The 27622-nt window shown below is 37.6% G+C and overlaps 1 protein-coding gene across 1 annotated transcript; it reads left to right on the top strand.

Moving 5' to 3' along the window:
• The first annotated feature begins 727 nt into the window (after nt 1-727).
• On the top strand, nt 728-26094 carry itpka (inositol-trisphosphate 3-kinase A). The gene is made up of 7 exons (XM_038286269.1): nt 728-1436; nt 14615-14711; nt 15529-15742; nt 19184-19388; nt 22969-23070; nt 23556-23627; nt 25735-26094. Exons 1-7 carry the CDS (start codon nt 1035-1037, stop codon nt 25990-25992), a joined length of 1350 nt encoding a protein of 449 aa, XP_038142197.1. The 5' UTR covers nt 728-1034; the 3' UTR covers nt 25993-26094.
• The last annotated feature ends 1528 nt before the right edge of the window (nt 26095-27622 follow it).

Genomic DNA, 27622 nt, shown 5'->3' with positions numbered 1-27622 from the left:
TAGGTACATTAGGGTTGAATCTCACTCCTTAACCTTGGATTAACTGGATTAACTTGATTTTAAACAGTACAGGATGTTATTGACACTAAACCAGAACATCTTGCCACTTCTTAGTGGTTGCTGATAGTCTTTTGGTATTTCTTTTCTTTTCTTTTCTTTTTTTTTTTTTGGCCAGTTCCTCTCTTTCTTTTCATCACAGAAAAACATCCAGTTCCTTCAATATCTGTTTTCAAACCATTCTGATACCTTTGAGAACATTTATAATTTGCATCATCTCTGCAAAGCATGACTTTAAGAGAAGTAGGTTAATGGATGGAAGCAAACTTAATGCATATCCTACCAGGGCAGATAATGTTGTACTATAAGCTTCCCTATACTGTACTAGGAAAATATTTAAACTAGATCCAATCGTGTATAAAACAATGTATTAACTCGAGGTTTTGCGCACTTATGCATCCAGGGTATAATTCGTTTTTTTTTCTCTAGATGTTTTTTTTTTTCAGTTTGATTCTAATTATAGATGCTAAAAACAACAACAAAACTCAGGGAATTTGACAGGTTTGTTAAAGAGATCCTCTGTAAATGAAGCATTTAAGCAGCTGCAGCAAAGTTTGATTTCCATTTATTATAAGGACTGGTTTCTGCTGAACAGAGGCAGCAGAGATCTGGAATTGTGTCAGCAGCTTCTAAACTGTTCAGTCAGGAAGCGAGAGCGGCAATGCGGAAGATAATAAACGACAGCGGGATGTAGCAGTGTGTGTGTGTTTTTGTGTGTGAGTGTAAAACCGCGCAGAAGGGCGAGTCACGCCACTTAAGAGGGGTTCCCCTTACCGACAGTGTGCAGAGAGCGCACAGGCTGCCAGAGGCGTTCCTGAGCTCAGAGGAGACGAGACGGGACCCAGGGAGGATCAGCAGTATTTCCAGGGTCCCCGCTGACTGTGCGAGACTTTTCCCACAGTGAAATGACCAGATTTGAATGCTGAGCTGAAGCGCAGTTCCGCTTGTCGTCGTGCGCCTCTACGGCAGGATCTCAAATGCCCAAAGAGTGCAGGAGAAAGTCCTCAAAGGACTTCGGGATTTCTGTGACCGGACTAACCGATGGAGGCCGTGTAGAGAGAAGGACTGCCGGGAGGTCCACCAAGATCTGCGCAGAGCTCATCCAGAAAGCCACCGCGCCGCCCGCGGCACCGGCGCGCATGGATGCGCCCATGGTGCCGCAGGTCACCATCACCCCGGAGGGAGGCGGCTCTTCCAGGGAGATCCAGCAGGAAGACTTGGACTGTACTGGGGACGGAGCCCTGCGCAGAAAGCTGTCCAACTCCTCCATCTCCTCCACAGGATCCTCCGCGGTGGAGTCTGAGGATGATCTGCTGAGCGACACCGAGAGCAAGAGCAAAGGCCTGGTTACCCTGGAGCACCTGGTGTGCACAGGAGAGGTGAGCCTCTTTGCTTTTTATCCGGTAGTCCTCTTGTAGCCTATAGCACTCACTCACTGGTCTGCTTAAAACAAACATGCAATAAACCTGCATTGAGCTTGAACCTTTTTTTTGGTTGCAATCAAAGGTGGATGCAGTTTTTCAGGTCCAATCAAAAATGACCAAAGAATGTAATATTTTTAAAACAAAAACATGTCACTTCCTGTAAATAGAGTCAAACAAAAGGAAGGACCCTGAGCTTCATGCTCCATAGAGCAGAAAGTCTGGGATGTCTCACAATGACAGGATTATCCTGTTCGGTTCTGAGTGTGGTCCTATAATCTGAGGAAGATTCTAGGTTGAATATCTCAAGTCAAGGTTGATAAGATTTGGAGATAAAGTGAGTAATACACTGTGATCCATCAATAAAGAGTCTTAAAAACCAACAATTCTGTTAAAAACAAAAATGTAGTCTAGGAGCAGTTAAAAAGAGGCCAAAACGTTTAAATGCACTGTTGTTGATTGGTTCCAGTAAGTTTTTACCAGTGGGTAAATATGTCATTATTGTCACCAATCTTCACTTTGATCTTTTATTTTCAGACATCTTCCCCATTCAACTGATTGCATGAAGCGTATCATGTAGACGAAACTGAAACATCTTTTCATAAACTAGGAGCTGTAGCTGCATTTAATTTTTTTTATGAGATAAAACAATTAGGGATCCGATTTCCTGAAATTTCTTCATGATAAAATTCTTAAAAGAAGAATTTTTGTATTTAATCTTATTTAAAATGAATGTGGTTTAATAAACTCACATAGAGGATACATCGTTGCTATTGAGAATCTATAGGATTGGTGAGGTCACACAGCCTATGGGAGAAGGATACTAAGATTTGAGATTCAAAAAAAGCTTTAGTTTAAAGAAAATTGACCTTAAAGATTCAGAGTCCTTTGTTTGTTTTTTGTCTTCACAAACTTTCTGAAAATGCCGTCTTGTGGTGCTTTGTGTCCGATTTCTTTATATAAAATCATTGATTTATTTTCTTAATTTCTTTTCATAAAAAAGGAGAAAAAGTAGAAATTTAATTTATAACCTTTTATTTCAACCATCCCTTCTGGACTGTGTTCAAAGTGCAACTATGTACAAGCCGTGAGGCCTGTTGGCAGGTCCTGCCTTTATAAACAATTAAAATATAACAAAAAATGTTTGCAGCCGGTGTTATTACCGAAGCTCAAGTTTGCACAGGTGAAGAAAATATGATTTTCGAATAATTCAATCTTTATAGAAAGCAAATTTGATTGATTAATAAAATGGGTTAATCATCATTGCCTCTTTGCACCAAGAACCAGATTTTAAAACGGAAGGTTAAACCAGCAGAAACCAGACGGTTGCGGCTGTGCCATCAAAGCAGGACTGCCTTCTGTGTCAAGGTATGTCTATGAGTCAAGGAAAGCTACTTAAGATAATTTCTAAATGACCCAAACAAAACCCAACAATGAAGGCCATTTTCTTTAGCAGCGTTCCGACATCTAGCTTTCTTCTATATTTTCTTATCAGCAACCAAACATATAAATGACTCAAGCTAATGACTGACCCTGATCCTCTGAGTGTTTCAACTGAAAGATGTGGTAACAAGTACCAGCACCTAATGGAAAAACCTAAGAACTGAGTCAGGTTGTGGGTACCAGTGGAAAAGGGGCTTAAGAGTCAGACGAGCAGAACATTCATGCAAGCACCTGGTCCTGACAAGAAGAAAAAAAACAAACCCGCACTGTTGGATCAAAAAGGTTCTTTCCCATTTTGTTCAGAGGAGTTTCTGATCTAAATGTTGATGGAGCTCAAAAACATTGAAACTTTGATTATTCTTTCATTTCTTTTATAATCTCTGAATTAAATCATCAAAACAATCAGAGAGTCAAATAGACTCTTAATAAGCTTTAAATATTTCAGCATAATTTCAGAATAGAGGAGATTATTTGTTTCCAAGTTTGAAGACTTGGATGGGAAGCGAAATGTCTTCAAACTTGGAAACAAGGACCAGTGAATTGTTTTCTTTTTACTTTTTTGGAATGACCTGGATGACTGAGAATCTTCACCAGTGATTAGTGTATTATTGTTAAATTATGTCTGGATGGAAATTAAACTTTTTTAACCTGTAAAACACATTAGGGGCTGTTTTTATAAAAAACGAAATATTTTCCACATTTATTACCCTGAAGTTAGCTATTACTGCATATGTTTTATATTCAATCTTTCAAAACATATTCACTATAAACAAAAAAATGAAGGAGACATCTTTATTTTTAGTGAAGTCGTTAAAATCTGAATGGAAAGCCGGAAATTCATGCCTCAGATCAAATTCTTTTTACGACGCTGGTTGGTGGACAGACATTAAAAGTAATTTAAAGTAGCTGATGGCTGGAGCTCAGGAAGGAGCTGATCTTTGGAGCAGAAACAGGTCATAAACAGGAGCCAGCAAAGTGTTTCCTGACAGGGACAGTCACAGGACTGCAGTGAATAGGCAATTACAGAGGTATAACAGATTTCCCTTTAAACTGTTTACTTCATCTTCAAGTGATATTAAGCCATAAGTGCGGCTTCCAGTAACCACTTCTCATGGGAATGAGTCATTTTTGCAGTTCAGGAGTTATTTCTGGTGCTTTTGGATGTAACAGGCTCTGGAAGATTTCACAAGAGATTATGTTCCAGTCACAGAAGTCTTGGGTTTTTCTTTCCTTTTTAAAAGGATTGCTCAGATAGAAAAAGGTAAAAAAAAAAAAAAACGAAGCTGGGAGAGCCTGTTATAGAGGATGGGATGATAACCAGGAAATTTGATTCCTTTTCCTCAAGTAAGTTGCAAAAGAATATCTGCCCATCTAATCCTTTCCTGCCTAATGGCTTTATAGTTATTATATTTATAGCCTTAATAGAGCTTTTTTCAATTTATTATTTATGAGGGATATTTTCTTTTTGGCCAAAATGCAAAATTCATAGAATGTAAAAAGGATAATCACTCTGAAACACCCTTTCCTGGCTGAAACACGGAGGCGGCAGTATCATGCTGTGGGGATGCCTTTCTTTAGCAATATTTGGAAGGCTGGTCAGAGCTGATCCAGAGCTAAATACAAAATATTTAAAATCGAAAGTCCTGAGATTTGAACACCCAGGGTTTTTCGTAAACAGAATCCCAGATGATTTGTATGTTTTCTAAGTGACTGGAAGGATTGCGGGAAATTTTATAACCCATCAAATTTGATGTATTTAGGCTTGTGATGTGTATGGAAATTGTGAAAAAGCTGAATTGAACCTCAGGTGCAGCTTGTAGCGGTAATTTAAAAAAAAGAAAAAAACATACAAGCAAGGGACCCACTTAATGTTGACAGTTATCATTTTCATGAATTCTTTAAAGAAGCACTTTTTTTTTACCCTATAAGGGCAAGTGACCGTTTCTGGTATTGTAATTACACTCACCTTGATTTTTTACATAAAATATATGTATTTTTCAAATATTATAGAAATAATAAGGTCTTGTTCTGTCCTCCGTTAACACTTTTCGGTTGAAATTTTTGATTTCCAGTATCAGTAACTTAAGTTCAGTTAGTGCCCTATAAAGGGTTAAGCAAAACAAATGCGTATCCAAAAGATTTATCAAATCATTCACAAATGTAAAATCACATTTCCTTCATAAATCAGACATCAGGAACAGCAAAACACGGACCCCGGAAATTATAATTCTTTGAGTAAAATAGTGACCAAATTAGTGACGGGCTTACGTAATCCCTGGTAATGACTGCACATCTGCACTGAAAGGAGCAAATGTTTCTCTGCAACTATGATCCATGACACACATCTGTATGACCTGAAACCAGTGTGGATGGAAAGTGACAAGTAAAAACAAAACATCATCTTGTTTACTCATTTAATTTGCCAACCCATCTGGAGAACGCTTTTTTAATTTAAGATAATTCCTCCTTCCTCATATTCCAAAGTGTGGGATTATTTGTTTATGAAACTATTTCAAATATTTCACCTTTCCCTCCCTCAGCTCACAGAGCTGAAATAAAGGCTTGGCTTTAATCTAAATTGACTCTGAGGGTGGAAATCTTTGCTTGCCTTCTGTCATTGTTCTTAATAACATTCGATCTGCTAAAGCTCAGTTCTGCAGGAGATGTTTGCAGGCATGGGAAACCTCCTGATACAATGCTGCATTACCCTGTTATTAATCTAATTTACTCACATTTTCACCTACATCTAACAGATCGAGAAAACATTATTACTATGCAACGATAACCTAATTTAATTTTCAGCAAAGCTATGAACATTAGTCTGTATGATTAAGAAACAGAGACTGTTGGACAATATAAAGCAGGGTAATGGGACCAAAAGACAATTAAAAAAGACAAACTAGTCATCTTACTCTCTAGAAAGAGATCTATAAATACACTTTTAAGGCTTTGGGATTTCAGCAAATTGAGAGCTGTTATCCCGAGATGGAGAAAATGTTGAACTTCCCAGGAGAACCGGAGCATTGAAAGCTCATCCAGGAGGTCATAAAAGCACAGAGAACATCTACTGTACAATTCTACAGGCTTCAGGTGCCCTATAGTTCACAAATAACATGAAAGATTTGCCAAAAAGGCATCTGTGCAAAAGTTTAACAGTCAAAACCACGGCTGTCCGAAGTCAACAGCAGTATGTGTCTCATATTTAGTTTTAGTTTTAAAACACTTTGTGAAAATATCCCAAAAAAAGTTTGTTTACAGCCTTTTTTTTTTTTTTTTTACAGTTTGGATAAACTGTAAAAAAAAAAAAAAAAGCTGGTAGTTTAGCTCTCTAGCAGAACATCTTGAAGAACAGCGCCCATCATTTGGAAAGGCCTATACTGCATCACAGTGATCCAACAGATCTCAGAACGATTTGGAGAATCGAGTTGAGCTTTGCAGGGTAGAGGTCAAGGTTTGAACTTAAATGCAACACTGATACTGTGGGGTGACCTTAAACAGGTTATTCATGCTCCGAAACTCTCCATCTGCGGCTGAATTGAAACAGGTTTATGAAGTAGGCTAAAACTCCTCCAAAGTGGTCGTGAGAAGGACCTTGTGGCGCCTCTTTGCAGATGCCTGTTAGTAATTATTAGGAGAATCACTTATGAGTTTTAGGGGGGCGGGAGGTGGTTTTAGTTTCACTCAGAGGCTTACTTGGCTAGTGTTTTATAAAAAAAAAAAAATCACGTACAACTTGAGTGTCCTTCTGTATTTAATTAGGTTTTTTTAGTGTAATGGTAAAATTTTATTAGAGATTTAAGACTTCTAAGTAGGGAAATAAAGCAAAAGAAGAATAAATCTTTAAGGGTGCCAATACTTTCTGATGGTGCTATATTTGAAGTGTTTTTCTGCAGGTGTGAAACTCCCATGTTGCCGCTCATGTGTGAGCTGTAGGGGGTTGAGCGTAATCACAGTGACTCACCTGCAAGTTTCTGCCTCGGTCTGCATCATCAAGCCGTCAGACGGAGACTGACACACAGCCTGCCGCACTTCCCTTCCTTCTCCGTTCACAGGCAGGAGCTGTCACTGTTCTTTAAACAGCCTGAGCACTCTGTCTCCTGCAGGGCGCCTGTGTTTAACCGACGGTCTTAAAGCGGACGCTACCCAGGCCTTCAAAGCATAAATTTTTTTATTTGTTCTGACTCCTCATCAATGATTAAAGATTTCAAAGTTAAGGGGAACAAAATGATCACTTCAAAATATGTGCTCTGATGCTCCAACGGAAAACATTAAACCCACACGGAGCACAGTGTAATCATGTTTTTTTTTTGCGGTCGGTTTCCAGTTTTAGTCTGGCCTTTGACATTTAACAAAGAACTGCTTCAGGAAGTCAGACACTTGAGAGAATCCGCTTTAGCCTTTTCTCATTGACACTTTATTTCAGAGCAGTGTCAAACACAGGACTTTGTAGAGTCGTGTGCCAATCAAAGATGTTTTCAGAGAAAGGAAGATATTTAGACGTACGTTGAAGAGTAGCTTCTTTGTTGACTGCAGAGCAGTTCATTCGGGAATGAGGTGGTGCTTCTGTGTTCTGATGTATCTTTAGGTTTTAAGACTTTTCATGACTTTTAGCTTGCAGAACCTGAAAGTTTGGCTTCAGCTGTCTTTGTCTGCTCAGATCAGCACATTCATGTCTCGCTCTTACAGCACGTCCCGTGCTCTACAATAAAGGAGCTTCAAAATCCTCAAATCAGCAGTAGACGCTTTTGCACCAACACAAATCATCTGATAAAGTCATACTACATACAAATAGCCCTTTAAATGTGTCGCTCAAGGAGATTTTTTCAGATAATATTTCTGTTGTTTTCGTCTGGCACTGATTTGGTTTCAAGGCTTTTTTTTATGCTTTGCTGTGAACTCCGTTGTTCACAGATGAATTGTTGATAAGCACAAACAGTAACCAGTCCATCCATCTAGTGTTTGAATGTGAATGGAAACAGTCGATGTGTCCCTCTGAAAATGAAGCAATGATTGACCAGATATCCAAGCCATCAAGGACAAAGTTTCTTCTGCTAAATGTTTACTTTACATTTTTGTATCCTGAAAATGCAATGTTTCAAAAGTTTACCCCGTCTTCAATGAGTTCTTTAAATTTCAATCACAAACTTTAGTGTATTTTATCTTGATTTTTTTTTTTTTTTGCAACAGATCTGCACAAAGCAGTGTATAATGGTTAAGTGGAAGGAAAACTATGTCTGGTTTTCAACATATTTTTAACAAATGAATGTCTAAAAAGTGTCTGTTGCGTTACCATCTGGCCTTTAATAATACCATGTGCAACCAGATGTCCCTTATTTAGTAATATAATCTCTATAAACAGCTGTTCAATAAATGTCTGAGAGGTTTGTTCAAGACCACCAGTCAGGGGGCCCATAGCAGATCTTGAAGAGCTGCAGACATCCACAGCTCAGGTTGGAGAATCTGCTGATACGACAAATTTAGCCTCAAATGTAAAGAACAAAGAATTGAATAATCAATATGAATTCCTGTTTGAAGTTTGCCATAAACCAGATAGGAGGACACAGTTAACGTGGGGAAGAAGCTGCTCTGAATCTGGACAGTTGAGACAAGGATTCAATAATTGGGTCTATTGTGAAAGTGCTGAGAGACTTACATTGAACATGGAAATCCCAAAGTGAAGCATAGTTGTGGCAGCATCATGGTGTGGGGATGCATTGCTTGTGGGGCAGATAATTTGCTTATGACAGCAGGTTCTGCAAACTACAAGTCTGGAGCTCTTTTGACTTTTCAGTGTGGCTCTTGTTAACTTTGGGAAGAAAAAAAAAGAACAAACGAATATAATAACAACTATCTAATATTTTTGATAAAGATATAATAGTAATGCAGGTTTTAGAGGTTTTTCAGTTTTTTAAATATACATGTATCTACCGGTAATATATATATATATATATATATATATATATATATATATATATATATATATATATATATATATATATATATATATATATATATATATATATATATATATATATATATATATATATATATGTATATATATTGTGCAATACAAAATTATTTGTATAGCACAATTCAGTACAAAGACAATGCAAAGTGCTTTACATGATTAAAATATAGGAAAATAAAACAGAATAAAAGCAAGTAGGAAAAAAAAGAATAAATAAATAAATAAAAAATGCAGAAACAAAGAAGAACATTAAAAACAGTTGGACTACAGAAAATAAAAAAAGTTTAACCAATGATGTTTCAGTTGAACTGTTTAACTAGAACAGTTAAAGGCAATCCTAAACAAATGTGTTTTTAGTCTTGATTTAAAGGAACTCAGGCTTTCCAAACTTTTAGAGTTTTCTGGAAGTTTGTTCCAGATAAGTGGAGCATAGGAACTAAATGCTGCTTCTCCATGTTTAGTTCTGGTTCTAGGTATGCAGAGCAGGCTAGAACCAGAAGACCTGAGTGGTCTGGAGGGTTGATACACTGATAGCAAGTCTGTGATGTATTTAGGTGCTAAGCCATTTAGAGATTTATAGACTAACAGAAGTATTTTAAAGTCTATTCTCTGAGATACAGGGAGCCATTGTAAGGACTTTAGAACTGGGGTGATGTGCTCTACTTTCTTAGCCTTAGTGAGGACACGGGCAGCAGTGTTTTGGATCAGCTGCAGCTGTCTGATTCTCTTTTTAGGCAGACTTGTGAAAACACTTTTGCAGTAATCAATTTGACTAAAAATAAACATGGATTAATTTTTTCCAGATCATGCTGAGACATTAGTCCTTTAATCCTGGAAATGTTCTTCAGGTGATAGAAAGCCGACCTTGTAATTGTCTTTAATTTAAAGCCCATTAGGGGACATGTATCCATCCTTTACCGGCATTTTTTTTTTTAAACCAAAATATGATTAAGTTATGGTTCTGTGCAGATATTGATGAAAAAAAAAAAACAATCTGATGAAACGTTACCAGCTATGACAAATTGTATTGAGTGTCCTGAGGATCAAAATGGTTACACTTTCCTTGTGTTAGAGGCTGCAGAGGATCCACTACCATCCATATGACTACAAATCACACAGAAAGACTCACATTAGTCTGCTTTAGATAAAAAAAAATGTATGTGTTGAAATGGCCTAGTAAAAGTCCAGACCTAGATCCCACGTGGAATCCGATGTAAGAATTAAAAAATTAATAAATGAATTGAGCTGCTTTGCAAAGATCCACATTTTTAGCCTCTGGATGTCCAAACTGCAGAGAAAATGGGTTGGACAGAGTGTCACAGCTTTTTCCCCAATTGTGGTTGTTTTGGGATGAGATACTAAAAAGTTTGGGGGTGTGAAGACTATTAAGGCAAAGCTCCAAAAACCAATTCTCAATTGTTTTTCACAGATCATCTTGATGTCATGGAAAACATCTGCTGCCTCAATAAACAACAAGCATCAATAATTCAGTTACTGATGAAGATAATGTGTAAAAATTAATTAGTGTGTATTTTTTGGGACAAAGCAGTTCCTCTTGGTGTTGATGTTGTGTAGCCCTAGTTTACAAAGAGCACCTAAACGTATTTAAAGAAAGTTTTAAATGTTCAGCCACTTATTAAAAATACTTAAAAGTTTGGGGCTGTGAATACTATTAAGGCATGGTTTCAAAGAGGTAATTCAGAGTGTGAATAATATCTAGTGATCATGTTTACTTCAAAGCTTAGTCCTGTTTTTATTCCCTAATGTCCAGTTTAGCTCTTTCTTCAAACATGTTTAATCAAATTTCACATTTTATTCATTATTCCCAGTGATCACGACAGAATATCAACACCACAGAGAAATAACTGCATCAGCTGCCAGCTCAGTAAATGTCAAAAGCTTACAGCGTTAAAATATTTCTGAAGGTCTGCTGCTTTTAGCAATGTAATGCTGTCAGTAAACAAGCCAGTGAAGCGTATCATCTGACATTTAAGGGAGCACAGGCTTTTTTCTGCAAGAGTTCTGCTATTACTGATGGCGATGGACAGCGATGAACTATGCCTCACTCTGTGATCACTGTACCTGTTTCATTTCCTGAAAATGACCCCTTTGAAGTCCGGGGATGGACAGAGAAGCCAGCTCCTTATTCCCACAGCAGAAATTGAGGTTTAGTGTGCAGGTCACTGTTTTTAAGTGCGGCGGTAAATGTCTTGAATTTGATTTTTTATTTTTTTTTGCCTGATTAGGTTATTTGTTCAATAGTGTTTCTATCCTGTAATTTTTCTGTTTATTTCACTAAAAATAAAATCTGTGAAACTTATACATTGGATAAATTCAAACCACACTCACAAATGTATTGGAATTAAAGTTAGAATACTCCAAATCGACATTAAAAATACATTTTGATGTAGCAATAAAAGGTTTTGTCAATGTTACTGTGATGCAATAGCTTACACAGCCACGGGGAGGATTGCTGACTGGACAAACAGTCATTTATACCCTCTAGCAGCGTCTCCATCCCTGATCTTCCAGATCTATCGTCCTGCAGGTTTTAGATGCAACCCTGCTGACATTCAGATGGATCAAATGATTGAGTACCTCTTTAGCTGTCATCAAGATTGACAAAGTTTTTCTAAGTAGCCATTCATATTGTTCAGCTGTGTTGAAGCAGAGATTTATCTATACCGTGCAGGACCGTATATCTGCAGAACAAGGGTTCGAGACCCCTACATGGGTAAGCCACAAAAGAGAAGCTATGTTTCTAGAGAAGCTGATTGCTTACAGGGCTACAAAAAATGCAAGGTCACACAGATGATTTCACTTATGGTTAATAAGGTAATACCGAGAATAAATTATGCAATTATTGCTGCTTTAGGTTTATTGCAAACAGCAAAGCATGACTCATCTTTCCAGTTGTGGGAAAAATATCTTTTTTTTGTCCATCCTAACATCATGGAGATAATTTATTATGGATATTATAGTTTCTTAATTGTTTTACACATATCATCTTGATGTCCTAAAAAAATCTGCTGCCTCAATAAACAACAAGCATCAATAATTCAGTTACTGTGAAGTTAATGTGTAAAAATGAATTAGTGTGTAATTATTGGGGCAAAGCAGTTCCTCTTGGTGTTGATGTTGTGTATGATGTATCCCTAGTTTACAAAGAGCACTCAAACATATTTAAAGAAAGTTTTAAATTTTTAGCCACTTAATAAAAACTACTGGTATGTTGCTCGGATGTCTGCAGACACAAAATTTTTTCTGATGCATCTAAAGGACATCAAAGGCCCTCCAACTGGACCACCTGCAATTTGAATATCCTGCAAACAAGTTGGCAGGGGTTGCAGTCAACCCCAAGTGGTGTGTTGTCTCTTAACTCCCCTTCTTCCTGACTGCACCTCAGCAACTCGTACTATGGCGCCCCTGCTGTTTGCAGATGGCATCACAGGAGGTGGACCTGGTCTTGTCATGACTCAGAACAGAGGACCTAGTATTCAAGGCAAGACAGACAGTGGGATAAATCAAAAGCGTTTATTTAAAACTTGTGAATCCGACTAGCAGTGGCTAGTACGTCTGAGGCTGGAAACTCTGGAGGAGAGAAGGACAGGTTAGTGACCATGTAAATCTTACATTGGAAGATTATGAACATGAGTCACTAACCTGGTTTACCAGTTCAGTCAGAGAACCAGGTAGGATCTAGCCGGTGGGCTGCCAATAAAATGCGCGGGCGCCGCCCAGAGTGTCCCAGATGCTGCAGCCCGAGAGAACAAGTAGAATTCCAAAGCTAGTTCAGGCAAACTGATCAGGGCAGGAACAGTCAGGCTCCGAGGTCCAGGAGTCCAAAGACAGTTCAGACAAACCATTCAGACAGGAACAGGCAGGCTCAGTGGCTGAGGCAGAACAGGATCAGGTATTCAGAAACACTAATGAACTCTAAAAACCCTCTTACCACTGGCTGGAGAGAACAAGATAATCTCGCCTGATAACTGGATGCAAGCACCTTAAATAGAGGCAGGAACAGGTGGATCAGCTGAGCAGTGATTGGAAACCGGGCAGAGATAGACTGGTGGATGGAATGAGTAATTAAGCCAATCATCAACGGATGCAAGCACCTTAAATAGAGGCAGGAACAGGTGGATCAGATAAGCAGTGATTGGAAACTGGGCAGAGATAGACAGGTGAATGGAATGAGTAATTAAGCCAATCATCAACGGCAAGATCTTGACAGGTCTGCTGTCTCGTTTAGAAGCTAAAACTGCTCAAATCAAGATTTAGTAATGGTGGACTCCTGGAAAACACCCCCACCCACCCTCTCCTCAGCATCCTGACTGTGGACTGCTCCAGGTTCTTAGGAAGCAATCTCTCTTGTAACCTGAGCTGTTCCTCACACATAAAAAAAAGCCCAGCAAAGACTGTAACATAGGAAGTTTGACCCTCTGCAGTTGCTGGTGGCTATCCACTACACCACCAATCTGTTACATTGTCATCCATCTCTGTTTCTGACAGTAATATCTATTTGGTGATGTTTACAGTCTACTGTTTGTGTGCCTCAAAATTATTACATAAAGTACTCCGCATTTTATTCAAAGTAAAAATGTGGTTTATACTTTTTGGTTCAAACTATAACAGAAATATGGCAATATAACCTGCAATACAAAAACAACAACAGGTAAATAAAATAGCCTTGGAAAATAAAGATAATACATCAAATTTTACAAAAACAGACATAATTATATAGAATAAAATATCCACCTTATTGTTGTGCTCCAAGGATTAGAGAAGTTCCGGTCCCTGAAATATATATTTTCATTACATTAGTAGTTATTTGTACCTGATTATTTTATATTATAATGTAGAAAAGGCCTATTTTTGTTTGTCGCTTAGTTTGCTTATGCCTTGGGTCGGCTGTGGTTGACTCCATGCATCCTGGCCTTTTCATCCTCTTCCCTTCAGGGAATTGTTACTAATTACATAAACACAGCAACAGAGGTAGTTTGTTTCCTCTGGCTCTCTCACCGTTGAACTCCATGGATATCTCACAGCAGCATAGTTAGATACACCAGAACAATCAGGGCTTTGTGCTGCCTTACTCTTTTTATGCATTTACAAAAAAGAGGTGTACTTGTACATTCCACTTATCTTATTTTTTATCCTGCCCTTGATCCCTTTTAGAGTGCTTTTACATTGTGCAGTTGTATTTTGTATTGTTGATTATGTTATAAGCGACAAGCCAGATTCCTTACTTGTGCAGAAACTTTGTGATATAGATATGATATGTAACTAATGATACTCTGACTGCGATGTTTCTGTATTTTTATTAGAATTCATAAAAGGCCGGCTGCTTTTTATAGAACATGTTTCTGGTTGTTTAAACTTCTGCTCCCTTTGTGAAATGGAGAGAACATTGTGTTTATGATAAAGGGCGAACCCGGCAGCAGGCCACACTGGAGATGTTGTAGGCAGATAGGAGTTTCCACAGAAGTGGCATTTAAGTGACCCAGATTGGAGGCATCACACAGAGGAAAACAGAAAGCCCGGCATCAGATTGGCGGTCCAGAACCTCCTATATGTTCAGATTTAAACTCAGATGTTTTAAAACGGGGCTAAAGTTGGTTTCCGTCTATTGTTCTGGTCAGCAAACCATGTGTTCTTTGATAAGCAGCACCTCACATCTTTCCTTTACAAGATTTGAAATCTTTTTTTCTTTGCCTGTTTTCAACAGAGTAAGCCTTGGAGAAGGCTGAAGACCTACATCCGCTGGCCCTTCCATGCTTCCCAAAAGAAGAAACTAAGCTGGGTTCAGCTAGCTGGGCATAAAGGTGCACTTACATTACAGACACAAGTTACCTGCATAGCTGGAAACTTCATTAAACTACAATGACAGCTTTATTTCCTTCAGCTGATGTATTTTGTTGTGTCCTTTTGTTATAGGCTCTAATTATCTGTGTTATAATTTGTTAAATAAGTGGCCAACCCTCTACATCGGCGGTTTCTTTTTCGCGTTCCATTAAAGTAATATTGCAGAGTTAGTTAGATGATGTTTATTTGACATAAAGATTTTTATCATGATATAAACAGAGAAGAAAGCATCTTTTACGTACCTTTTCAAAGAGAATGATTCCCTGAGTTAAAGGCTTTTTGTGTCAGTAAGGTTTCGAGGGTTTCACCTTTATTTACCTTGAAAAACTGCCAAGAACAGCAGGATCATTATCAAGGATTTCTCTTTGCTGTACCTCAGAACAAGACCAAACACTGAGGGAACTTTCATGATGAAAGAATTCCGAGGAAGCTTTCTGCTCACATACTATAGAAGCAATATTCTGTACACCTCTGTCCTCCTGTTAATATTATGCCTTTTTACTAATGCCTGCACAACCAAATTGAGCAGCTGAAAGTAAAAACACAGATTACCTGCTATGAATGACTGAAGGCAGGCTTGTAATTTTCCTACACATTCTGCCTATCTCTGCCTTGCAACATGTTTCCTGGAATTCACATTCAGTGCTTTTAAAGAGTCAGGCAGTGATTGCACAATCTTGTCAGAATCCCCATATTGAGGTAGACCTACTGTATGTTCTTTGACGGTCTGATACGGCCAGTATGCATAAATGTGAAACTGTCTTCATCTCATCTCAGGCAACTTCAAAGCTGCAGATGAGGGGACCATTCTGAAAAAGTTGTCCGAAAACGAGATGCAGTGTTTTGAGAAGCTGCGGCAAGACGTGCTGTTCCAGTTTGTACCGGAATACCTTGGCGTTGTGGAAAATGATGGAGAGGCCTTCTTGCAGATGACAGACTTGCTGGCTAACTTTGATCATCCCAACGTGATGGATTGTAAAATGGGAGTGAGGTGAGTGAGCACGGCCGGGTGCTATTTTTCACTCTTTCAACATTAACCAAAAAAAATAAATAAAATCTTTTCAATAATTCTTGTCATATATTTTCAGAATTGTTTTCAGTTTTTACCTATTAGTTAATAGCCTAATAGTTAATCAATTTTAGATTGCAAATTGACTAACAAGCAAAATGCATATAAACAGCAGTACGATTTTTGTCTGCCTCGGTTTGCCTCTTTAAGGGAACACCTGTTGTAACTGCAGGCTGTATGCTTGGCTTCCTGCCACAGCGGGTGGAGGGCCTCACAGTTAATGTGCATAACTCTACACATCCATTGGCGCATGAATGCTCTCAGGAATTCATACATGCACACCTTTTTTGCATGCACGAACATGCAGATGCAAACAAAAATTTCGCTTGATTGAACAAGTGAATGTTCATGCACAAACCTGCAACAGCCATACGCTACACATTGTTGGTGCACAAATCTCACAGATGTACATTACCACATATATTGACTAATTGTTTTAAATCCACCTGTGTAAGAGTTTGTCTGTATATCTGAGACTGTTCATATACGCAAACACTCAGTTTGCTCGCTAAGGGTGTCCCTGGAGACTCCCCTTTGTCAAAAATGCTCTCAACCACAAAGTTGCAAAACCACCAACTTGCACAAACACACTTGGGCTTTCACATAGCACAGTGCTGCTCACAGGAGTCTCCTCGTAGCTTCCCTCTCCAGCTCAGAGGAAGTGAAGCTACCAAACTGAAACTAAAATTCATGTCTGTTTGCACAGAATTGTGGGCATGAACATGAAGACTGTATGTCTTAAACTTATGCATGTTTATGCATGTTTGTAAGTTGCTGATTACTTATTATACAGTATTTTTCTGTACTGGTATCTCATCTGTGCATAAATAAACACGGAGTGCAAAAACCTTTTAAATTTAATCAATTAAATGTGTTAAAAATTATTCACTAGAAGTCAGGAAATACAGTTCTGTGAAAATCTATTTGACCTATCTGATTGTTTTTAAGAGTTTCAAATCAAAGGCCAAATTTGAAAGTCTGAAACCCCTCAAATGTATGTTTTTGAGTTGTGTACAATGATTAAAGTTGTGGATGACCCAAAAAAAATTATTACTATTTTTAAATGTTGGTAAGAATAGTATGCATATTCTAACAAACTCCAACCAACCGAACCCTTTGTGCAAAAACAAATGTGAGTTCCTGGGAATAGACAGTGTGGGTGTTAAGAAGGTCCTAGGTTCAAAGTCTGGCTTTAGGTCTTTCTGCATGAGCTCTTTGTCCATATGTGGGTTCTCTCGGGGTACTCTGTCATGCTTAAATCTAGGTTTCTCCATGCATTGTGCTTTGTTCTCTGTGTCTCTGTAAGCTGTCCAAAATGACCATTATGGTTCATTCAGACCGAATGCAGTGTCACCGGTAAGTTGCTTATATGCATTTTGCCCTGCGGGGAGTTGCACAATGTTTACACCTGGACCACGTCATCCAACAGGTTGAGCTTCAGCTACATGAAGTTAAAACCCCAACAACGTGAAACAACTCCCAGACCCTTTGCTTTGGACCTGCCGTTAACCCTGGCAACCCCATAGCACTTCCTGTTCAGGTCTTGCTGAGGGTATTTTACAATAAAAGCACAGGTAAAACTCAACATCAAGGACTGCTGAGTCCACTTTGGTTTATCCAGAGCTGCGTCTGGATGGCGATGCTGGGCAGTTACAAACTGAGCTCTGTGCTGGAGGACAAAGAGCAGTGATTCTAGGGCTGAAAAAGTATTTTTTTTAAAGCCACCTAAAAAGATCTTGAGACCATCCTTATTTCTATCTTTGTCAACTTTATTTTCTTAGTGTTCCATTTTAAGTGTAAAAAAACAGTCCCTGATTGGTTACCACGTTGCGATTTCACAGAAAAGTTCGGCTCTTTTAATCTTCAGCGATCACAGCTTCTCTCTGTCCATACGGTGCTGCTTTTTGACAACACCTCAGCTCTAATTAGTTACACGAGGTGAGGGCAGAGCAGTGAATGCCCTCACTGTGTGGGATTCACTGCTCGCCGCTTCCCGCCCTTCCCTGCATTATTTTATAGGAATTCTAAGTGAATCCATCGCACACGCAAGACAGAGCGTCTGGTCTGAAAGCACCATTAGAAACAGGCACCGACCCCTCTTTTATTTATTTATAAGTTTGACAGGAACAATGCACTTTAATGGACACTTCTCTAAATGTATCAGAATTAGTCTTAGTGGCTTTTTTTCATTGCTGTCCCTGGACGGTTTTTACCAGTCATCTTAAAAACAAGTTTTAAGCAAAAATACATAAGCTATAACACTCAAATACATTATGTAAAAAAATGTATATAAAAAAACTGAAACATGCAAAAGTTGATTGAGTTAGTGCTGAAAAGATTAACTTACAAGTACACTATCTGCATAGCTTTATTTCACCAATAGTCTGTTGACGGCTTTTCTATGAAGTCGGAAAAATACCCTAAAACATGTAAAATCTTGCAGCCCTCGCTGTTCTCTGTTATGATGACTATTTAATCTATTTAGTAAAAGACATAGAAGGCATCCATTAAGAGGTTTTAATGTAAAAACAACAGATGATTTTAAATAACACCAATATTTGTCTTACATTAGTCACACAAAAACATTTTAATGACCCAAAGAACCTTTTTTAAACTTCTTATTGTATATGGCATATAGATATGAAACAAAAAATACTATACTAACAGTCAAACCTGTTATGTTGGTGGCCTCATAAACTGTTTCATTGGGGTTTTTAGCATAATACCTAAAACATATTGGTCTATACATCCAAACAATAGGTTGAACTGTACCAATCTGGTTGGTAGTTATGTGTCCAACCAATCTTTTGGTAAAAACAACCAATCAAAATTTTCTAGTGTTTTTAACCAATCTTTATATATAGGTGAAGGGGACAATCAAATTTGGTGACTTTTATCAAAATATTGGTCAATTAGTGGAATAACATTTAAAGCCAGGATGAGGACTTATACCACCAACCCTTTGGTTTCGGGGCAAACTCCTGCATCCAACACCCCTTTTCCCACTAATGCTTTGTGGAATTTATTAATAGTTAATACTAATGTTACAACTAAGTTTAAAGCCAAGATTTGCATTCTGTACATAAACGATCACTGTTATTGTTCTATAGCTCCATAACTTTTACAAACTACACTTGACTACAGTCAGAGAAGTAAACCACCAGTTACAATTTTTAATAATTGTTTGGTTAACCAATTACATTGGTTGATCTGAACCCATGGCTCTGTCATTTATTATATCTTTTATTATTTTTCACTATAGTTGTCTTTATTTGATCTAAAAAAATATGTTTGATGATCTGAAACAACAAAAAAGGCTAAAACAGAAAAGAAATAAATGTTAATTTTCCTTATATTTTAAAGGACTTACCTAGAGGAGGAGCTTGTCAGAGCGAGGGAGCGACCCAAGCCTCGCGAGGACCTGTACAAGAAGATGGTGGAGGTGGATAATGAAGGCCCAACTCCGCAGGAGCATTTCCAGCGGGGCGTCACCAAACCTCGCTACATGCAGTGGAGGGAAAGCATGAGCTCCACCAACACGCTGGGCTTCAGGATAGAGGGCATCAAGGTGACATGTCATTCATATACTTAGTGCAATGAGAAATAACTAGATTGAAGCATCACTTCAAGGTAATTAAAGGGTGGTACCTTGAGTACCACCCTTTGTACAACAATGTAGACCAAAGGCTTGGTTGCATTGTACAAAATTGTTCTTTTGTTACCTGGAGACGTTACTCAGGTCTTTATCAAAGTCTTTTGTTGGATGCTTAACCCAAGATTTATAAGTGCACTTTTTACAAAGTGATCATTAAACACCTTGCCTGCAGAGTAAATAGAAAGTAATATACTTTTTGCAAATATATCTGGGCTGGGCTTTTTGATAAGTAAAGTGTGCCTCTAGCCACTAAAAACAGGCATGTTTGGTGTTCCTCTCTTTAGACACCGGGAGCTTCTCTTTTATGCATAATGTAGGTGAGTTTTATTGCAGAAGGAGAAGTTACCTGTATCAGAGGTCTGATGTAATTCTCATTAAAACATGTCTAATAAAACAAGGTGGATAATAAGACTACACACCTAAAATACTTCTTAGTGTCTCTATTTTATGAGCTCAATAATGAGACATAATGAATCATTACATAAAGACATACTTCTTTTAAATTTCATCCTGGAAATACATTATTATGTTTGTTGGAAGAAACAATAACTACATTTACAACAATTTGATGTACAGCAACACTTGCTTGCAAATGTGCCCCTGATACTGTAACTGTAGATCACAGCCCTCTTTAGGTGACATCTGTTAAACAGAAATCTGGACTTTGCTCTCCATTGCATCACTTTCTTCAGGTGGAGACCTTCCTGCATGTATTTTGATGTTTGCACAGGCTAATGCTCTTAAAAAGAAAGTGTTTTAAGGGTTTATTGGGTCTTAGGAAGACCTCAAACCTCTCTGGTTTGAATCCTACATGCTACATCTCTGCAATTCCTCAGCAGCACCCTTTCCTCTGGACATTGGCAACCTTCTGCCTGAACTAAATGCAGAAGCGAATTTCAATTGGAATATGCAAAGATGCAATAACTAATAAAGATTACTGTTACTATTATTTGTTCCTTTACTCTGACTTCAGTGTTTTTGGTCAAAGTTTACAGTTTTTGGGGAACTACTTAAATTTTTTCCTCAAACTTTACAAAAATGGCTGTTTTATCAGAAAACAAAACAAATGGCATCATGATGCAGCCACTGTTTTGTTTAACTTGGTTTATGTAATGATGGGGCCTTTTTTTTTTTTTTTTTTTTTTACAAAATCCTCCTTTAGAGCTCAATCATTTGATTCATTAGATCATATCACCCTCCAAGACAAGATTTTTTAGTATTCCTTTAGGCTACAAATCTACTGAATAATCCAGATAGTTAGACAATACAGTCGATGGTCACTTTAACTTCTTGGAGCTGCCTTAGATTTACTGTTAGCCCTTTGCCACCTCCCTGAGCATTTCCAGTCTCATGCAGTTTAAGAAAAACACCTAATATGTTTAGAAATATAGATGTCTTAAAGGCAACGTGGAGATTTTCAATCTAAGCATCAGAGAAGGAGAAGAAAATCGTTAAACTGTGGCTTCAGTTCACATAGTATTACCTAGATTGTTCAACAGCAAATTGGAAACATATTGCCTGGTATTATGAGTCTCAGCAATTTTAGCTGCAGCATTCACATGGTTTGGTCAGAATTAATGGTTAGTGGTTTTAACAACATGAAACGAGTGAGCCTTGTTGAATCGGTGGCTCAGGTTCTTAATGTTGGTGACATTTTTCATGCCTAATACCAGTTAAGGATCCTTTAAATACCACAGCCTCCCTGGGCAATGTTGCTGGCCATACAGTATCTTTTCCTTTATGACCACAGTGTATCAGTCTTTCTGTTGGTACTCCAAGCAGGATACACATATTGAAAAATGTTGTCAGTGTGGTTCAATGGAAATGATCATGTTTTGCTGTATTCCAATTAGGGGTGTGCATTGGCACTGCCCTCACGATTCGATTCGATTACGATTCACCAGGTAACGATTCGATTCAATTCGATTCTACGATGCATTGCGATGCATCAAAATCCCATTGACTTCGTAAAATCCGAAATGTTCCCAGATATCCGCTTTCCAAGCTTTTGGTGCGTTTTTAATTAGGCCTACCCGTCTATCGCAGTCATCTCCCTCCGCCTCAGCCATCTTGATTGTTGTTGGTATGCCCCCGGAAGTAATTGAAACTTCACAACTTGTCCATTTGAGGCCAGAAAATAAACAGTGACATAATCGATTATGGCACGTTGCCGCATCGATGCTGAATCGAGCATGCCCCGCATTGCAATGCATCGCTGAATCAATTATTGTTGACACCCCTTATTCCAATGCTATGCAGAGCCACCAGACTTAATCCAGTAAAGCATTTCTTCAACACAGTGGAACATGATAACCAGTTTATCTTCATGTAATTAGATGTCTTTCCAACATCTAATTGAATTTAATTACAACAGTTTTGGGTCAGATCCTGTACTAGAAAGGTGCTTTCTTCTTTTTAACTGGTACCCTTCAACAATTGATTCGTTTTAGCAAACTTTGGTTATAGTTATGGAATGCGATAATTACAAGTTAACAAAAAATTACTTTTAATCTAATCAGTTTTTTAGTAATTGATGGGCAGTTTGAAACTGTAATCTTGTCATTTTAATCATGTTTCGAAGTAAGCTGATATTCATTTTCTAAAATTTTAAAGATGCTGAAACTAAGCTGTGTGTTAACAAGGTATTTGTTTAAGGCCGTAGCCCTGCCTTACAGATTAGTTGGTTTTTCGGTTGACTTTTAAAGGATATATGTAACTTTACAGCTCTAAAAAAACAAACAAACAAGGGTGTGCACACTTTTGAGTATTTGCTGTATGCCAAACCAGTTTTATGGGAGTGCTATAAGCTTTCTGGTGTAGAACCCTTGACCTATCTGCCTTCAGCAGAGGTAAGGACTAAGATATTGTAGTTTTGGGATGCTTGAGTCGTAAGGGCTAATTTTAGATACATCCCTGCAGAGCTGATGAATTTCCTCATCATCACTGCAGCAGCCCGTTGGAGGGGGCATTCTTTTGCTTTAGGTGTTGGTTAAGGGATTAAGGTTGAACAAATAACCACAGTTTTAACCATTCAGTCTCTCAGCGATGGACTCTGGACAAGAGTTTTCAAGGCAATGGAAAAAATGAAACCCTGGAGCAAAACATGCATATGCTTTGGATTAGTGTAAAATTAATATGAAATAAAATAAGAATTAATAAAAAAAATGCTATATGAGTTAAAAAAGATCACAATATATAATATTGTAATATAATAAGATACACAGTTTTAGACAAAAAGCATGACAATATGCAGCCCTCTAGCACTGGAGAAAGGCAGCCTGGCCCAGTCTTTTATATTTAAGGAACTAGTTCAAAAATGTATTTGTTTATGTATACATATTAAAAGACTATCAATATTTGTGTTGAATAGCCTCCTAACTTCCGTTATTAAGGCTTTCAACAGAGAAAATTGATGCAGGCTGATTAACACTGATGTAATCGGACCAAATATTAAGATTATATATTGTTCTCCTGCTTCTCTGCCCCCCCTTAGAAATATGACGGTTCGTGTCGAACTGACTTCAAGAAAACCAGATCGAAGCAGGATGTCATCCAGGTGTTCAAGAACTTTGTTGGAGGGGATGCCGACATCATTGTACGTAGCAGTCAGTCAGTTATTTAACTGTTTTTCCTGCACACTTACTGTGAATTTAATCAAGCGAGAACACATGCAAACCTTCTATGCATATCCAAATAAAACAGCACATTTCTGCAGGCGTTACCTTTTAGTCTGTCTTCACCCACACAAAAAACACAGGCTGTGTAAGCTTTTACATCCTTGTTCAGTATTTAGACAGTGCCAAAAGAGTGACTTTGTTGTATCTGTGCTTACATTTTGGAATGACTTGAAACAACTAGGTGATTAAATCATGAAAAAAATAAACATATTGAAGGTGAGGGAACATTTCAAGCTTCTTTGCAGAAAGTAAATATTCACATTACAAACCTGTTTGAGTTTTGGTGCACAAACATAAGCTCTGCCCCCATGTTAGTGTGTAACAGCATTTTAAATGATGGATTAAAACAAAATTCAAAGTGTGATCCCTGTTTTTTTTTTTCTTTTCTTTATGGGAAATGCAGAAGTCTTACCTGCTCAGGCTAAAGGAGATCCGACAAGCCCTGCAAACATCTGAATTCTTCAAGCAACACGAGGTGAGGGCTAATGCTTGCTGTGAGGATGAGTTTTGTGGACAGAGAAAGGAATTCTGACTCTGAAGCTTTCTGATTTTAAAGCTTATTTTTCTGTTTATATGTGATGTTTGGATTTAATTTTCAACAACACTAAAAATTCATCAATGTGTTTGTAAAGCTTTATATTTTTAACACAGTTATTTTTAAACTAGTGTTAGAAATATTACTGAGTTTTCTGATGTTCCTGCCACCTATGGCCAAAATACGGAACTGCAGCACTCTTTTGCTCATTCTCTTAGCTGGTACTTGAAGAGTTTTCTATTTTAAAATATTTTTTTTTTCAGCCTCCCTAGAGTTGCCATTGGTGTGGTCTGAGTTGAGCTGAATGCCAGTCGCTTCAGAGTGTCCACATAATCGTGACTATAATGAAGAGTGCAGGAACTTCCCCCCAAATTAATCAAGGAAAATAGGCTGCAGGCTCATAGATGCATCAGTGCTGAACTACTTAAGCTTTATCTGCCCATCAAACGATGTTTTAGTCATAAATGGTCGAATAAAAAGACTATTTTTAATGTATTTTTTCAGTAAAAAAAATGTCTGTTTAAGTTGGGAAACGTCTTATTATTAAAACTAATTTTTAAAGAAAATCTGGCCAGTTAGAACCTTAAAAACTAAAACCTTCATATTAATATTCAAGCACATAAATACATTTAAACAACTTTGTGAAATTAGCATATTCACCTCATAATTATGAAGACCGTTTATTTCAGTCAGTGCTGAAGCCCCTCCCCCTCAGCTAGTTCCCTTAAATATATCACATCCCTCATGGGTTGTTTTGTTACAAACACATTTTTGGTAGGGTGGTTTTAGTTCATGTAGTAAGAAATCCCCCAAAATCAATTACTTTAACTTCAACTGTTACATTGGATATCCGTTTAATATTTTGTAATTTAAAATCAAGACCTTTCTATTCAAGATACTGAAACTTTCAGTTATTCACACATGATTTAAAAATATACAAACAAACACCCACAACTTATGTTTATCATCCCTCAGCAGGTTACAGAGAAAACAAGAACCTTTTCTAGAGAGCAGCAAGCTTCTGTCATCATTCTCGCTGCATATTTAGTACAAAAAAACAACAACTTTATGATAAGATTAGTAGATTTTCTTGTCCCTCTAACAGAAGGTTTTTGTACCACATGTTTGGGATTGATGATGCATCATAACACCCAGCTATGTCCACGTAGCAGCCATTTAGCTGTGGATTTGGGCTGAAGTTGAGGAATTTAAAAGTAGCCTTCATACGTTATTTAACCACACTGTGTGTTGTGTCAGTAAAGCTGTCCCACATCATGATGCTACCACCACCGTACTGGGCAGCTGCTGCAGAGTTCTGTAGAAATAATTCAGTTTTACATCAGTTTTTCTTGTCAACTTGAAGGCGTTGATCCAGTGCAGTTTTAATTTCTTGGGAACCCATTCTATTATTTCATTTTTAATATACAGTGAATTCATTTCATCACTGCTGCACTTTATGAAATTAAAATGTTCATTTCACTGCTAAGCTGCTGCTCATTCACTGCCTGAAAGCTGTACAAAAAAAGCTTTATTTTGTATACACTCTGTGTATTCAAAATGACAATACAGTTGTCTAAAGTCTAAAAGTCTAAACAAATTAGGGGGTTAAATATTATAGTAAAATCTTTTAAGAGCAGTTCTTTTCCTTCTTGCAGAGTTTCAAATATTTTTTAAATGAAACTGAAATATAATTAATGTTTGATAATGAGTTGATAAAAAAAATGTTTATGCTTGAGCTGACTGCTCTTACTTATAGATTAACAAACACACATATGCAATACATATGATAGTTCATGTTTATATATGCATGTGGATGGGAGTGTAAATCTGTTTGTTTTCTAAATGCGTAACTGTATTTTTGCATTTAGTTTAATATTTTTTCAGATTGTATATTTAGGTAGGTTTTTTTACTCTCTTGAATGGTCCACAATCTGGTTTGAGAATTGACATTTCTCAGTTGTGAGATTAATCTTATGTTGCTTTTTTCTCATTTTATGTGATCTTAAAACTAAAGGTTTATTATGATATCTCTCTTATTTTCCATCAGGTTATTGGCAGCTCCCTCCTCTTTATCCATGACCATACGGGCCATGCAGAGATCTGGATTATTGACTTTGGAAAGACCACAGCATTGCCTGAGGGCCAGACTTTAAGTCATGACATTCCCTGGCAGGAGGGAAACCGAGAGGATGGATACTTGTGGGGCTTGGATAACCTCATCCTCACACTGGAGGCTGTATGCAATGAAGGGAGCATAGAGGAAACTGAAGACAACAGCCTAACTACAGACATACCCAACCAGTGACCTTTGAAGGTGGAGGGAACTTCAGATATCCACAAAAAGACCCTTGGGGTGGTGGTACGCACCTTCATTTCTTTTGGGTGAATTATAAGTACAGAAAAAAAAGCCCCTTCATATATTTGGGGATCCTACAACACACAAGAACTCATTTAGTGCTGACACTGACAGGAGAATCCCAATGAACACTGTACAGAGGGGCGCTGGGAAGTTTCTTAAAAGTAAGTAATTATTTCTGGTATACACTGACACTAATTCATCTTCCTGTGAAGTGAACAGAAATGAAAGAGCAGGATTTCTGCCTTCAGTTTACTTGGATGAGAATAATAATAATAAAAGAAAATCTAGACGGGATCCATCTACTGTAAAAGCCTTACTTGTAATATTAAAGTCTTCTACTGACAGTCCTCACAGTTGTACTACAGCATTAAAGCGCATCGTTAGAGAAGCACTGTGTAGCTTTAGGACTGCTATGAGTTGTCTTCATGATTTCCTTTTTTTATTAAATTTAATTTAACTTTCTAATAAGACTTCACTGATACATTTGTTACAGCACATGATTATAAAGAAAATCAGCATACTGTTAAATAAATCAAGATGTTTTAGAAAGAACAATGGATATTGGTTTATTTTTTTACTAAGAGTAAAAAACCATGGTGTATGAAACCAGAGGTTGAATCCATATTGGGTGTAATAAACATAGAATTGTTACATGCATAGTGATTTTTTGGTACTGTAGGATATGGTATTTTCATTACTAATCACAGATTTTAAATGAACAGTTTTTATTTCTTGGAGACTTGTGGATTTTTCAGGCTTCGAAATAATTCAACATATTCTCATTATCAGTTCGTATGAAATCGTACAAAAAGCTATGCACCGTAATTTCGTACGTTTTGGACGTTTTAACATACAATTAACCCTAACCCTGACCCTAACCCTAAGATATAAAACAGAAGGCAACGTAGTTAGAGACATGAAGAAGTAATTGCTGTTTTTCCCAATTTTACCTCGGATCTGCTTTTTTTGTCTGTCTGCCTGCGCATGGGCACTGATCTGTTTTTTTTGAGGAAAAACGTCCAAAACGTACGAAATAGTGTGCATAACTTTTCGTACGTTTCATACGAACTGATAATGAGAATATGTTGATAAACCTTAGATATTGCTGCTGTAAGGGGTTTACAATGGGATTCATTGAAGCCGTGGAATATTTTCCTAGACAAAATAAAGTTTTAAAATAAAAAGAATGTGTTTTTTATCCTTTATAACTATTAATGATCAGTTCTGCTTACAGGGACACTCATTAGTAGTCTACTTGGATAATTTGTATGTTTTGTGCTTCTTTATCAGTGAAATAAGCTTGCAGATGGTAAACGTTTTAAAGAATAAATCAGAATGTTTGATCAAAATGTGAGCTAAATAGAAAGAAACTGAGGAAGGGAGAATGGTGCATTCACACTAGGAGGGTCCTTTGTTCCAAATCAAAAAATCAAATTGGAATACATCCACACCACCAGGATCTATGGCAGAGATATTAGGATGTCATTCAGGCTGGAGAAATGTGGCCAGATGCTGACAAGGAGAGGGAAGGTAATCCATACAGAGGGTATTGCTCTCACAAAAGCGAGAAGACATA

This window comes from Cyprinodon tularosa, unplaced genomic scaffold (genome assembly GCF_016077235.1).
Source record: "Cyprinodon tularosa strain WSP-4 unplaced genomic scaffold, ASM1607723v1 ctg222, whole genome shotgun sequence".
In the NCBI taxonomy this organism is placed as follows: Eukaryota; Metazoa; Chordata; class Actinopteri; order Cyprinodontiformes; family Cyprinodontidae; genus Cyprinodon; species Cyprinodon tularosa.
The sequence above is the reverse complement of the archived record's forward strand: the minus strand, read 5'-3'. Positions and strand labels throughout refer to the sequence as shown.